The 14,401-nt window shown below is 43.4% G+C and overlaps 2 protein-coding genes across 5 annotated transcripts in view; one reads left to right on the forward strand and one right to left on the reverse strand.

Moving 5' to 3' along the window:
* LOC115458046 (multiple epidermal growth factor-like domains protein 11) overlaps positions 1-14,401 on the forward strand; it is a 65,028-nt gene that overhangs the window by 21,454 nt on the left and 29,173 nt on the right. The window contains exon 2 of one of the 4 annotated variants that reach the window (XM_030187829.1): positions 3,130-3,227. The exons of 2 other annotated variants lie outside the window; for them this stretch is intronic. Coding sequence is in view for 1 of the 2 variants with exons in the window: in XM_030187828.1 (XP_030043688.1) it covers positions 3,195-3,227 (33 nt within the window). In the remaining variant the exon portion in view is untranslated. Of the gene's footprint in view, positions 1-3,129; positions 3,228-14,401 lie in introns of those variants that run through there. One more of the 4 variants, XM_030187828.1, reaches the window with a different exon arrangement.
* LOC115457444 (taste receptor type 2 member 40-like) lies at positions 2,208-3,116 on the reverse strand. Its single transcript, XM_030186858.1, has one exon. The coding sequence runs from the start codon at positions 3,114-3,116 to the stop codon at positions 2,208-2,210; it is 909 nt and encodes a 302-aa protein (XP_030042718.1).

Consider the following 14,401-nt stretch of genomic DNA (forward strand, 5'->3'; position numbering starts at 1 on the left):
GCATATTTCTGTTCTCCATATTGTCCTCCTTTCTTGGAGGTAATCTCTCTGGACAAATCTCTCTTGTTGTCCCCCTTCTCCTCCACTGCTAACTCCAGGCTTTGTTCCTTTTCTCTCGCGGCACCTTATGCCTGGAATCGTCCTCCCCCAACTCCCCCTTCATTATCTCCTCAGACCCTTGCTGAATTCTTTCACAACAAGGTTCAAAAGATAAACCTTGCTTTCTCTACCTCACCAGCTCTCCCTCCACTAGTCCGTTCCCCTCTCTCTCCTTCCCCTCATTCCCTTTCCTCCTTTCCTGACGTTACTATTGAGGAAACTACACTTCTCCTTTCTTCCTCAAAATGTACCACCTGTTCCTCTGATCCCATTCCCACCCACCTTCTTAATGCCATCTCTCCTACTCTTATTCCTTTTATCTGTCACATTCTCAACCTCTCACTTTCCACTGCGACTGTCCCTGCTGCCTTTAAACATGCTGTGGTCACACCTCTCCTTAAGAAGCCTTCACTTGACCCTACTTGTCCCTCTAATTACCAACCCATCTCCCTCCTTCCTTTTCTCTCCAAATTACTTGAGCGTGCTGTTCACCGCCGCTGCCTTGATTTTCTCTCCTCACATGCTATTCTTGACCCATTACAATCTGGTTTCCGCCCTCTCCACTCAACCAAAACTGCGCTTACTAAAGTCTCCAATGACCTATTACTGGCTAAATCCAGAGGTCAATATTCCATCCTCATTCTTCTTGATCTTTCTGCTGCTTTTGACACTGTCGATCACAGCATACTTCTCGATACCCTGTCCTCACTTGGATTCCAGGGCTCTGTCCTTTCCTGGTTCTCTTCCTACCTCTCCCTCCGCACCTTTAGTGTTCACTCTGGTGGATCCTCTTCTACTTCTATCCCTCTGCCTGTCGGCGTACCTCAGGGTTCTGTTCTTGGTCCCCTCCTCTTTTCTATCTACACTTCTTCCCTTGGTTCATTAATCTCATCCCATGGCTTTTCCTACCATCTCTATGCTGATGACTCCCAAATCTACCTTTCTACCCGTGATATCTCACCTTGCATCCAAACCAAAGTTTCAGCGTGCTTGTCTGACATTGCTGCCTGGATGTCTCAACGCCACCTGAAATTAAATATGACCAAAACCGAGCTTCTCATTTCCCCCCCCCAAACCCACCTCCCCGCTCCCCCCGTTTTCTATTTCTGTTGATGGCTCTCTCATTCTCCCTGTCTCCTCAGCTCGAAACCTTGGGGTCATCTTTGACTCTTCTCTCTCCTTCTCTGCTCATATCCAGCAGACCGCCAAGACCTGTCGTTTCTTTCTTTACAACATCCATAAAATCCGCCCCTTTCTTTCAAAATCCCCCCCCCCCCCCCCCCCAGTGGGGCTGAACTTGAAAAGTACTGAAAGGAGAGCAATGAGGTCTATTAACTGTGATCAATCAGAAACATAAGCAGGAGCCAAGGGAATAGTGATGACTCCAGCATTGGAAAGATGCCACACCCCAAATCCTCCACCCATTGGAGGGCAAAATTAGCAGAGAGGTGAAGGGTAGGATGAACATGGAGAATGAATCCAGTGTGGCACACTGTGGTTGATCCTGGGGGAGGCAAATAGAATCATAAAGAACTAATCAAATTACAGAGACCACCAAAAACTCACTAACTTTATTTTCAATAGTCATAAACACAGATCGAGTTTAAATGGAAGCCATATATTCTGCAAATGTAGAGTTTTCTATGTTTTCTGAAGTGCTTGTAATGTATCAGTGAATAATTATTATTTTTTAACTGGAAGAAAGGAGCTCTATGACCTGGAAAGCTAACTTCATAGTAATATAGTAAGTGACGGCAGATAAAGACCTCAATGGTCCATCCAGACTGCCCAACAGTCAAATTCGTTATCAATTCAAGAGTAATCAACAATGAATGTGATATTATATACTTGATCATGCTCTTTCTTTGGTGTTTCTGGGACATAGACCGTAGAAATCTGCCCGGCTCTGCCCTTACGTTCCAAGTACTTCCATTATCATCTGAAGAAGGCAGTCTCTATCCTAGAATGATTACACTCATCATTTCGTAGTTTTTATCTTTGACAAAGATTAGAATGAGAGGAAGGTGCAGGAATTGTGCTTGGATACCAACATGCATCTGTGCTGGTTCCATGGCCGTATCTCACCATATGCCTGGAATTCAGGATCCTTATCTGCAGCAGCATTTGAAAAGCTTCAGGATATCCATCAGACTTGTCTTCAGTCTTGGTCTTCCCAGGATCAAGACCGTAGCATGCAGTATAATGGTGACAAAATTAATCATATTGTAGATGGCTTGTGCCATTGTATCTTGACTGTACATGAGGGCAATCACAAGATTCACAAAATAGATGAGATACAGTGCAAAGAGAGAGGTTACTGTCTTGGCTGCACTCCGTTGGGCATCCAGACGGGGGCTATTGAAGTCATCTGAGGTTTTTTTTATCCGTCTCACATGCTCAAAAAGTGAGATGAGAATGGTTATGGCTGAGAACAAGATAATGAAGAAGGCTAAGACACATAACAAGAGATAGATTGAAAGCATGTTGGTAAAATGAGAGGCATAGAGGGCATTAGCAGAGATGTTGGCTGTTAAATTATTGGAAGAGTTCCTGGGCCAATTCCAGCCTATGGGGAAGCTGATGATGAAGGAAGCTAGGATTGTTCCCAGGAGAATCCAAGGCACTGTCTTGGAGAACTTCATCTTTAGCTGGAGGAAGAAGGGCTTTCGGCAGCTGACAATCTTTACACAGAAGTAGAGGCAGAGCCAGGTATCGAACCAAAGACTAGAGAACACCAGTGTAGACCCAATAATATAGTTTGTCTTATGCACATGATCCTGGTAATACACATTTGTCCACAGGTAGAAGAGGAAACAGTTTGCAGTTTCCACAGAATGTAGCATGGCGTTGGAGAAACTCATTGTGGAAACAATGAGGTCACAGGGGCTGAACTTCTGAGTGTTAACCCAGTGCTGGGCATTCACTGCTATGATAAATACATTACCAAAGACTCCAATGATGTAGGTAATCACACATGTGGTCATAGCTATGTATTTCATTGCCAACATTTCTTCCATCTGGCCCTTCTAGAAGATGTCCTGTAGACCTCTCGTGTGTCAGGAACTCAGGATGGACTCTTTACTCTGATCCCTGCTATGTCTTCTGTCTCTTACAGATGTGCTTCACAGGTAGGTCCCATTTGTTGTTTTTAAGTTTGAAGGGTTGATTTGGCAACATGCAAATGCTGTTAATAATCTGTTTCACATTTGACTTTTGCATAGAAATAGACACTTCCCCCTCCTCCTTCCCCAATATTGAAACACCATGTTCAGCATTAACATCAGATGCTGAGTGTAATGTGCAGCATGGATTATCAGGACATAATGTAGCTGTCAGAAGTTATCTAGATACCATTTCTGTTCAGCACCTAACTTGTCTGGATAGTGCTCCAGCTGTGTCTCAGCACCCTAGCCCCAGGCAGTCAGTATTATCCCGTAACAGAAAGTCCGTGGCTGCCCCAGGGAGGAGCCACTCCTTCCCAGAAAAATGCTGCTGAATATTGAGTCCTATGTTTTCTGAGCACTACTTATAAAATTGTCCCCTTAACCAGCTAACTTTGTCCATATGTTGCCACTTCCTTCCAGAATCACAGAATAGATCCGTACACCCAGGTCCATGAGAAAAGTCCAGGCTAGTCCTGGTTATTTCCCTGTTAAATTCTGACATTTGTGGATCCATCTTCCTTGGGGAACTGGGAGCATGTCCCACAGCTGTCAATGGGGATTACTACTACTACTTGACATTTCTATAGCGCTACTAGGGTTACACAGCACTGTACAATTTAACAAAAAAGGGGGGGCAGTCCCTGCTCAAAGGAGCTTACAATCTAAAGGACGAAATGACAAGTTGGGGTAGTCTAGATTTCTTGAATAGTGGTTAGGTGCCGAAGGCGACATTGAAGAGATGGGCTTTTAGCAGGGATTTGAAAATGGGCAGGGAAGGGGCCTGGCGTATGGGCTCAGGGAGATTATTCCATGCATGGGGTGAGGCGAGGCAGAAAGGGCGGAGCCTGGAGTTGGCGGTGGTGGAGAAGGGTACTGAAAGGAGGGATTTGCCTTGAGAGTGGAGGTTATGGGTAGGAACGTAAGGGGAGATGAGGGTAGAGAGGTAGGGAGGGGCTGCAGATCGAGTGCATTTGTAGGTTAGGAGGAGAAGCTTGAACTGTATGCGGGACCTGATTGGAAGCCAGTGAAGTGATTTGAGGAGAGGGGAGATGTGAGTATATCGGTCCAGGCGGAAGATAAGACGTGCAGCAGAGTTCTGAATGGACTGAAGGGGGGATAGGTGGCAAAGTGGGAGGCCAGTGAGGAGTAGGTTGCAGTAGTCGAGGCGAGAGGTACTTAGAGAGTGGATGAGACCTTTAAAGTGACAAGGGAGTGACTCCAGTTTGGAATGAGGTCAACCTGCTTACAGACGTGGGCCATTCCTGAAATGAGCCCACGCTAATAGTAAAACTAGTGCATGCTTATTTACAGCCTGAGCCCTTACTGCCACCCATTGACGTAGTGGTAAGGGCTCACGCGGTAACCATGCAGCATGTGCGGTGCTGGTTACTGCTGAGAACATTCCCCCATGATAGAAAATTATTTTCTACAGCAGGATTTGGCATGAGCCAAAATTAGAATTACTGTCAGGTGAACTCGCTACCTCGGCGGTAGTACTGCCCGTGCAATAGCCCCTCCCATGTCTTTGTAAAAGGGCCCCCATATGTTCAAAGAGGAAGCTGAGGATAGCCATGGTTGGGAAGGAAAAGATGATGAAGGTTAAGATCCAGAACACAAAACAGATCAAGTCTGTGCTGGAAAAATGAAAGGTATATGTAATGTAGTTAGAAATGTTGACTGTTAAGTTACTAAAAGATTTCATGAAGGAATTACAGGGAAGCTGATGACCAAGGATCCTAGAATGGTTCCCAGGAAGAATCCAAGGCATCATTTTGGAGAACCTCAAGTTTAAATGGAGGAAGAAATGCCGTTGGCATTTCACAGCCAAGTAATGAACCAAAAATTGCATAACCTAAAGGTAAGCTCGACAATTAAATTTGCCTTAAGAAGATGATCCTGGAGAAATTCATTTGTCCATAGGTAGAAAACGAAACAGTTCAGAGTTGTCAGTGATTGCAGTATGGTGTTGCCGAAATTCATTGTGGAAACAATGAGACGCTGAGTGTTAACACAGTGCTAGACATTCACAGGTTATCACAGACACAGTCATAAATTTGTACTTTTCTAGTAATATTTTGGCCATCTGGTCCTTCTGTGTTGGTTCTTGACAGGTTGTAGACCTCTCTTGTCTCAGTCTGTCTCTGGCTTTCCTCTGGATGAACTTTTCTGCTCTAATCCTGCTAAGTGTTTTCTCTCTTGTACGTATAATTTACATGTGGTCCAGTTTGTTGTTTTTAAGCATGAAGGGTTGATTTGACACGATGCAAATGTTGGTAGTAGTCTGTTCACCATCCAATTTCATCTGACACCCTGACATGTAGGACTTCTCCAGAGTGAGATGCTGGTGCAGGGTGAGATGATGCTAGCTCAGCAGAGATGAAGCCTGGTCTTACCCATCATTTTTCTGAAAATGAAAGGGTAAAAAATGGATTCTGATCTCATCAGATTAGATCATGTTGCATCTTTTCACTATTTATGTCTTTGCTCCTTTGATTTCAATTCTGCCAGTTCAATTAAAGGCTCTAGGTAGGCTTTAATGAATTCAACATAAAAAATAAATAAATGCAATAAAGACACAGACATAAAACAATTAAAATTAGATACAAATCATAAAAAACAGTTAATAACTGTAAACATTCCATACCCAATACCACCAGCGAAGAAAAACACTGATAAAGAAATGTGACACAATGATACATTTCTTCTTTTTTCCCGTGGTCTCCCTTCTCCTTGCCCTCCTCTTCACTTTTCCTGTTGATAGAAACTTAGGAAAGTTGGAGCCCAGTCAGGACCTAATGGTAAGCAGTAGCAACAGAACCTCTCTGTTTTGATGTGCAGGGTCCTTAACTCACATTACCTGCTGATCCCAGCTGCTATGGTAATTTCACAGTGGATTATTGTAGCTGAACGTAACTTGCCTTTGTAGGCAATGCAGTGCAGCCTTATCCTCTCAAGAGTAGCAAAATTCCAGACAGAATCCTAAAGAATAGCAAGATTCCAGGCAGAATCCCAAAGAGTAGCAAGATTCCAGGCAGAATCTCAAAGAATAGCAAGATTCCAGGCAGAATCCCAGACAGCAGCAAGATTCCATGCAGAATCCCAGACAGCAGCAAGATTCCATGCAGAATCCCAAAGAATAGCAAGATTCCATGCAGAATCCCAAAGAGTAGCAAGATTCCAGGCAGAATCCCAAAGAACAGCAAGATTCCAGGCAGAATCCCAGACAGCAGCAAGATTCCAGGCAGAATCTCAAAGAATAGCAAGATTCCAGGCAGAATCCCAGACAGCAGCAAGATTCCAGGCAGAATCCTAAAGGGTAGCAAGGTCCCAGACAAAATGTCAGAGAGTAGCAAAATTCCATGCTTCTGATCCCAGGGCAAGCAATGGCTTCCCCCATATCTATCTCAATAGCAGCTACTTTCAGTATGATTTTTATGTATCTGTCTTAGCTACCTGTTATCACAATTTGTATTAAGATGGAAGATTCCGCATATTTGCCAATTGTATCTGTAACTTTTTTTATTCTTAACAACTTTGATACTGTTTGTGAAATACTGCCAAAAAAAGACAATCAGTAGATGTAAACCTTGAAAAGGTGTGAGCTGCTACCAAGAAAGACGATTTTATGAGGCAATTCTATCATCTTGTGTCTAGAGCTATGTACCATTTAAACACATGCACACGGTACGGAATGAAGATCTAGTCAAATTAGGGACATTAACCAAAAAATAATCAATAAGCATAAATTCGACTTTAGCACCAACTATGTTTTACAGAGAGTTTCGACTTGACATGGAATGCTTGTTACGTTTATTTTTTTTTTTAATCTAACTTTAATTATATGCCTTTTCAGAAAAGCTCAAAGCTAGTTACAATAATAAAATAACTGAAAAGCGTGACAATGCAATATACAATATATATAAATTCAGAAAACAGTATAAAATATAAGCAGCCTAGAAGTGCCCTCCAGCCAGACTAAAAGCTAAGAGCCCCCTTTACCAAGCATGCGGTGGTGTCTGATCGTGGGTTTGCCACACACTGAGGCCCCCTTTTACTGCAGCCTGGTAAAAGCCTTTTTTTTAAAATTTAAGCAGGAAACTTTATTAAAAGAATCATCAAACATACAACATCACAAAAGCAATACGTATAGTTCTCATAACTTATTCCTTTTTAAAAAGGAAACAGCCGTGTGGTAAGTTGAACGCTTGCCGCACAGCCATTTCCTGGGGGAGCCCTTATTACCTCCTATTTAGGGCTCCCACAGTAGCTCGGTGATAACCGGACAAGCCCCCACCAAATGACCCCCCCAAAAAAAATATTTCAAGCAGGAAATGGCGCACGGTGGGGGCCAGAACTACTACTGGGCTCCCACGGTAGCCAAGAAGTGGTTCCAGGTTGCCATGGGGTACCACTGCGGTAGGCTTGTCATGCTTTAGTAAAAGGGATTCTAAGTGATTTTTTTTATTTATCTATCTATCTATTTAAACTTATATATCATGAGACAATTTCTTAACCTTAAGAAGAGCCCCAAGTTGCTTGGAACCTCACATTCAGCATGGTCTGAAGAAGGGTCCTGTGTGGCTTGGGAAGCTCATGTCCGACAAGGTCTGAAGAAGGGCCTAATCTTGCATGGAAAGGATACACACATCAATGGCTTTGAATAATTCAAAAAGTAAACAGAATAAAATTAGAGGAGTGAACAAGAACTGTGGGGTTGGACATACATCATTCATCTTTAGCTGGCTCCCTAGTCTCATCTTAGCATCCACCTAATGGTTGTGTTTTGTGTCTACTCAGTGTAGTACAAATTGGCTTATGGCCATTGGAGTCTTCTTCAGCCTTGGTCTCTCCAGCATTAAGTTAGTGGTCTTCCCGTGATCAAGATGGTGCAGAATGAATCCTATTGGGCCAGATAAAGAATCAAACAAACAGCTTCTCACTGACTGTAGTTAATCCAGAATATTGCAGCAAGGATTGTAGGAGCCCTTAGGAGAAATGATCCTGTGTCACCAGTACTGAACCAGTTTCACTAGCTTCTTGTCCAATCCAGAATGAATTTCAAGAACTTACACAGTAACATAAACAATGACGGCAGATAAAGACCTGAATGGTCCATCCAGTCTGCCCAACAGTCCTACTGATTATCAAGTCATGAATAAACCAACAATGAATGTGATATAAAATACTTGATCATTGTCTCTCTTTGGCATTTCTGGGGCACAGACTGTAGAAGTCTGCCTGGCCCTGTCCTTAGTTGCCGTAGAAGCCCACTCCAGCCTATCCACATCCGTCTTGTCATTTGCGGAACACAGACCATAAAAGTCTGCCCGGCACTGTCTTCACACGTTCCTCTCCAGCCCATCCTAAACCAGATTGCCATATACGGAACCCAGACCCTACAAGCTTAGCATTTAAGGTTAAGGTGGGACAAGGACTTACAGTTGTGTGTAAATGTTTAGACACCCCTGCTCAAATTTCATATTTTACTGAATCCCTAAGTGAATAGAAGCTGACATGTTATTTATGTCCAAAGAGGTGTTACAAAGTACGGACTGAAAGGGTGATCAAATGTTTGCACCTGCTGTGTTCACTGCAAATAATAGTAATTATCTATTAGAATTTGCAGAAAGATGATGTGCTTAAATTTGTACCATGTAAAAACTGTGTCTATTCACTTAGGGACTTTTTGAAACATGCAATTTGATTATGTGTATTGGTTATTACTTTTCTTCATACAACTCAATTTATAAAGGCATCACAGCAGTTTACAATCATGAAGACTAACTTAAATAAAAGAGGGCACAAATGAAGTGAGGAGGCCTACTTCCAACCCCCCCCCCCCCCCCCCCCCACACACACACACACACACGCCACACTGCCTAGTTTTGGAGAAAGTCTTAAGACTCTCATGTTCTATCGAGCTTTATGGGCTGATGACCTTCAGAGATGTCTTAACATGGAGATATTTTGAGATAGTTTGACTGTGGGATGCCCAGATCTTTGCAACTAACTGTAAGAATTTGTAGGAAATGTTTGTGTGTATCCACTGTGAAGATATTAGATTTGGCTAGAATGTAAAATGATACGGAATGTGATTGCATGTGCATATGTGTGGCCTCCGTGCCACATCCCAGCATGCACCTAGACGTCAGGTTCCCCTTCGGATGATATTTTTTAATAGTTGGAATGTGTCCATCAGAGCCTTCTTTAGTCTGGGTCTTCCTAGGATGAAGGGGGTAATACCCAGTGTAGGAGCAGTAATATTGATAATAATGTAAGCAACTTTCCACACCATTCTGTGACTGTTGCCATTTGAAAGCCAAATGGCTGAGATGACAAAATAAATGGCACAGATGGCAAGGTTAGAGGTCACTGTCTTGGCTGCATTCAGGTGGGCTTCCATGTGGGAACTCCTGAAGCTCTCTGAGTTCTTTTTTATCCGCCTCATGTGCTCAAAAAGTGAAGCAAGGACGGCGATGGTTGAGAAAACGAAGATAACGAAGCCTAAGACACAGAACATGAGATAGATCTGAAGTCCGCTGGAAATATGACGAGCAGAGGTGAAATTGTTGGATATGCTAGCTGTTACATTAGCAGAAGGGTGCTTGAAGAATTTCCAGTCTATAGGGAGGGTGATGGCCAAGGACCCCAGAATGGTTCCCGGAAGAATCCAAGGCACTGTCTTGGGGAACTTCATCCTTAGCAGAAGGAAGAAAGGCCATTGGCAGTTGATAATCTTCACAGAGAAGTAGATGCTTAGCCAGCATGCGAACCACAAGTTGGAGGACACCCAGGACCACTCGATAATTAGAAATATCTTCTGATTGTCATCCTGGAAATACTCATTTGTCCAGAGATAGGAGAGGAAGCATCTTAGAGTTGATTGACACTGCAGGATAATGTTGGCTGCTCCCACGCTGGAAATAATAAGATCACAGGGACTGAAACGCTGACTCCTGACCCAGTGCTGGGAATTCACTGCTATGACAAATGCATTGCAGAAGACTCCAATGATGCAAGAAATCCCGGATATGGTCATATGTAAGTAACTAGCTAGTAACATTCTTGCTATCTTGTGTCTCTTAAGTAGAATTCCTAGTGTTGGTTCTTGGCAGGTTCTAGACCTCTCTTGTGCCAGGAGCTCACTGTGTCTTTGGTGTTCTCATCTGTTCTGTTGCAGATAATGCAGATGAGTACGTCTCTACTGATCTAGCCAGATGCTGTGTCTCTTAGATAAGTGGTCCAGTGTCAGCCTAGTTTGTTGTATTTATGCATCAAGGATTGATTTGACAAGATGCAAATGTTGGTAACAGTGTGTTCTACACCTGCCTTCATTTGATACCAGTGGCTGGTGAGAGGCTGCTACCTCAAGTGTTAAGGATGTACCCATATTATCCCACTACCCCTTGACCAGCAGAATAAGCAGAGAGGCTAAGGGTGGGTGAAAGATCAGGAATCCTTGAGTTTGGTCCTGAGTGGGGCTGAAGCACAGCATGGAAGCACAGAGAGTATCATAAGGAATGATGAATTAATCAAATTAAGGAGGTTTAAAAAAATCAAAACTTTATTTTCCACATTCACAAGCACAGATCCAGCAGTAGCAGAAGACAGGGTTTCATCTGGCACAGGACGCTTATTGCATATCATAAGGACCTTACTTTCACTACAAGATAAGGGTATGGGTCATGTTTGTGATATTCCACATTTCTGTGGTACAGCCAAAGTGGGATGTTTACATATTATAAAGGATAATTACATTCTCTGGTATTCAGAATGCTGTAGTTTTTCAAAGCTCTTTTGGAAGAGTAGATGGGAGTGCAGAGACCACACAGGAGTTTTTCACTCTTGAGCTTGTCCTGGAAGTGAGAAAAAGCCAATTCCAGGGATCGGGAAGAAATTAGTGAAGCTTTAAACATCCCACCCCCTTCATCTGTAGAAACTGAAATCCCCTGCATCTTCTGGAAGAGTTGCTGAGAGCTGGGGATAGAAATGAGCCTTTCAAATAGGAAAAATGTCCCACTTTAACTTAATGAAACTACCAGCATGGCATTATTTATGTGATTATAACCCTATAGCCCAGATGATGTGCACAGCAAAAATGCTAATAAAATAAACAGCATAAATACAATTATCAGATTAATACAAAATATTAACCTGCCCATAATCCATCCATCCCTGCAATACCACAAAAATTAAACTGCCAGATACCTCTTTCCAAACACAAGGCCAAGTTCTTATTCCTTAACTTTAGGATAGAGGCTCGGAGCATCCCTCCTTATTTTCTCTATAAACTCAAGTTTTGATGTAAGTATCATAGAGAAACGACATGCAGGACAGTGGAGATTTGAGCTCTGATGTTGTTGCCTGAGATCAGACAGCAGCCGCTTTCTGAATAAGTTCTAGACTATGGAAGTTTTTTAATGGTGACCTATAAAAAGAAAATCATTAACCTATGTGCATCAGAATTAGGGAAGGCATACCTGTCTTTAAATGAGAATCTTGGGGAAAGTAACTGTAGGCCTGGAGAAATCTGAAATCTTCAATTGGGGCATGTCCTTGTCTGGATTTATCTGCTCTAATCTCAGGGTAGCACCCTTGTAAAGTAAGAGAGTTGTGAAAGCAACAGCTGTGAAGAAGATTAGACCTTAATACAAGGGAGACAAGAGAAGGAATTGAGTTTATTTGACTCTATAAACTGCTGGAACTACTCTGTGCTGATGACTGTTCACTTGTGCTTTGTCTCATTCTTGGAGTTCACAATGCCTCGACGAGAAAACTGAAAGACATCAACATCTTTGAATAATTAATTATTATCTCTGCCCAGTAAAAGGGTCTATAAAGTGGATTCTGCAAAAGAACTGTCTAGTTGAATACCTAGCATACATCTTTGGGAGATGGGAGAATGTAGGTATCATATCATATCTACACTGACACCACCACAGAATGTACTAGGAGGTCGGATTCCTTGTCTGGAGCCATGTGTTGAAAGTTGGAATATGCCCATCAGAGTCGTCTTCAGTTTGGGATTGCCCAGGATCAAGATGATGGAAACCATTGTAGGGGTGATTGAATTTACAGTAGTGTACATACTGTAGTATAATATTTTGTTACTTCTGGCAAATGAAACCCAAACCATCGTAGTCACAAAGTTGATGATGCAGCAGATGAGCAGAGCAGTCACTGTCTTGGCTGCACCCATGTGGACCTCCAAGCGAGGGTTCCTGAAGCAGTCTGAATTCTTCATTCGTTTCACATGCTCAAAGAGTGAAGTGAGAATGGCCATAGCTGATAAGAAGAAGATGACAAAGGCTATGACACAGAACATGAGATAGATCACAACTGCACTGGAAAAATAAGAGTTAAGGTGGAGATTGTTGAATACATTGGCTGATATGTTAGTTGAAGACTCCCTGAGGGATTCCCATCCTATGGGGAAGCTGATGGCCAAAGACCCTGAAGCGGTTATTGGGAGAATCCAAGGCACCACATCAGGGAACCTCATCTTTAGATGGAGAAAGAAAGGCCATCGGCAGTTGACAATCTTCACACAGCAGTAGAAGCAGAGCCAAGTAGCAAACCAAAGTCTACAGGACACCAAAGTCCACCCAACAATAATGTTTGCTTTCTTGATGTGATCTTGGGAAAACACATTTGTCCAGAAGTAAAAGAGGTAGGAATTCAGAGATGCCTGACACTGCAGTAAAATGTTGACTGCTCCCATGCTGGAGACAATGAGGTCAGAGGGATTGAGGAACCGACTCCTGACCCAGTGATGGACACTCACGGCCATGATAAATAGGTTGCCGGAAACTCCAGTAATGCAGGTAACTCCGGACAGGGCCAGGAGTAAGTAAACCAGTAGTACTAATTGAGACATCAGGGCTTTCCTAGAAGAATTACTGGCGTTGTTTGTCTCAGGCTATAGGTCTCTCTTGCATCAGGAGCTCAGTCTGTCTCTGGTGTTGCTCTGAGTTCTGTTGTAGCTTCTACTCTGGACTCTTCCTCTGATCCAGCCAGGTGCTCTCTCTCTCTCTCTCTTTTGTATAAATGGTCCAGTGACAGTCCTGTCTGTTGTTTTTAAGTCTGAAGAGTTGATTTGACAAGATGCAAATTCTGGTGTCAGTCTTCATCTGACACCTTTGCATCTGGAATTACTCTAGACTGGGGCTTGGTAAGATGCTGTTAGTTTAGCCTGTCGAGGAGACTTGAAGCCTCATCTAGCCCTCAGAACAGGTGGCTTGTGGTTAAAGTTATGAGCATGTCATTTATCAAACCATCTTATGTATATTACTATTTCCTTATTATCTCCATTTTCCCACTGGTGTGGGTCGTGAAGAGTCCCAGAGACTGTGGCCGAGGCTTTCCTCATGCCAAACTGTTGCTATGATAGAGCAGGAATGTGATCGAGATTCATGTGACACTACTATGAGGTTGGGCAGAGACACATGTTGATGTAAAGCAGGGACACAGCATCAATTAGGAACCCGAAAGAAGCCTCTGCCATAGGTTAAGGAGTCCGCACATGATGGGATGCTGAGTATAGCTTTCCACTGATATGGTGGTAGACGCCTGGAACAGGCTGTCAGCTGAGGCTACTGGAGCCAAAACAATATCAAATATGCATGGGATGGAGGCAAGAGGGGCATAATCGAAAGGGACGCCCAAGTTTTCCTGGGGACGTCCTCGCAGGACGGCCCAGTGAAGGGGCGGGGAAACCCAGATTATCGAAACAAGATGGGCGCCCATCTTTCGTTTCGATAATACGGTCTGGGACGCCCAAATCCTGAAATTTAGGTCGACCTTAGAGATGGTCGTTTTTGGTTTTCGGTGATAATGGAAAGCGAGGACGCCCATCTCAGAAACGACCAAATCCAAGCCATTTGGTTGTGGGAGGAGCCAGCATTCATAGTGCACTGGTCCCCCTGACATGCCAAGACATCAACCGGGCACCCTAGGGGGCACTGCAGTGGACTTCACAAATTGCTCCCAAGTGCATAGCTCCCTTACCTTGTGTTCTGAGCCCCCCCAAAACCCACTAACCCACAACTGTACACCAGTATCATAGCCCTTAGGGGTGAAGGGGGCACCTAGATGTGGGTACAGTGGGTTTCTGGTGGGTTTTGAGAGGCTCACATTTA

This window comes from Microcaecilia unicolor, chromosome 14 (genome assembly GCF_901765095.1).
Source record: "Microcaecilia unicolor chromosome 14, aMicUni1.1, whole genome shotgun sequence".
Taxonomy (NCBI): domain Eukaryota; kingdom Metazoa; phylum Chordata; class Amphibia; order Gymnophiona; family Siphonopidae; genus Microcaecilia; species Microcaecilia unicolor.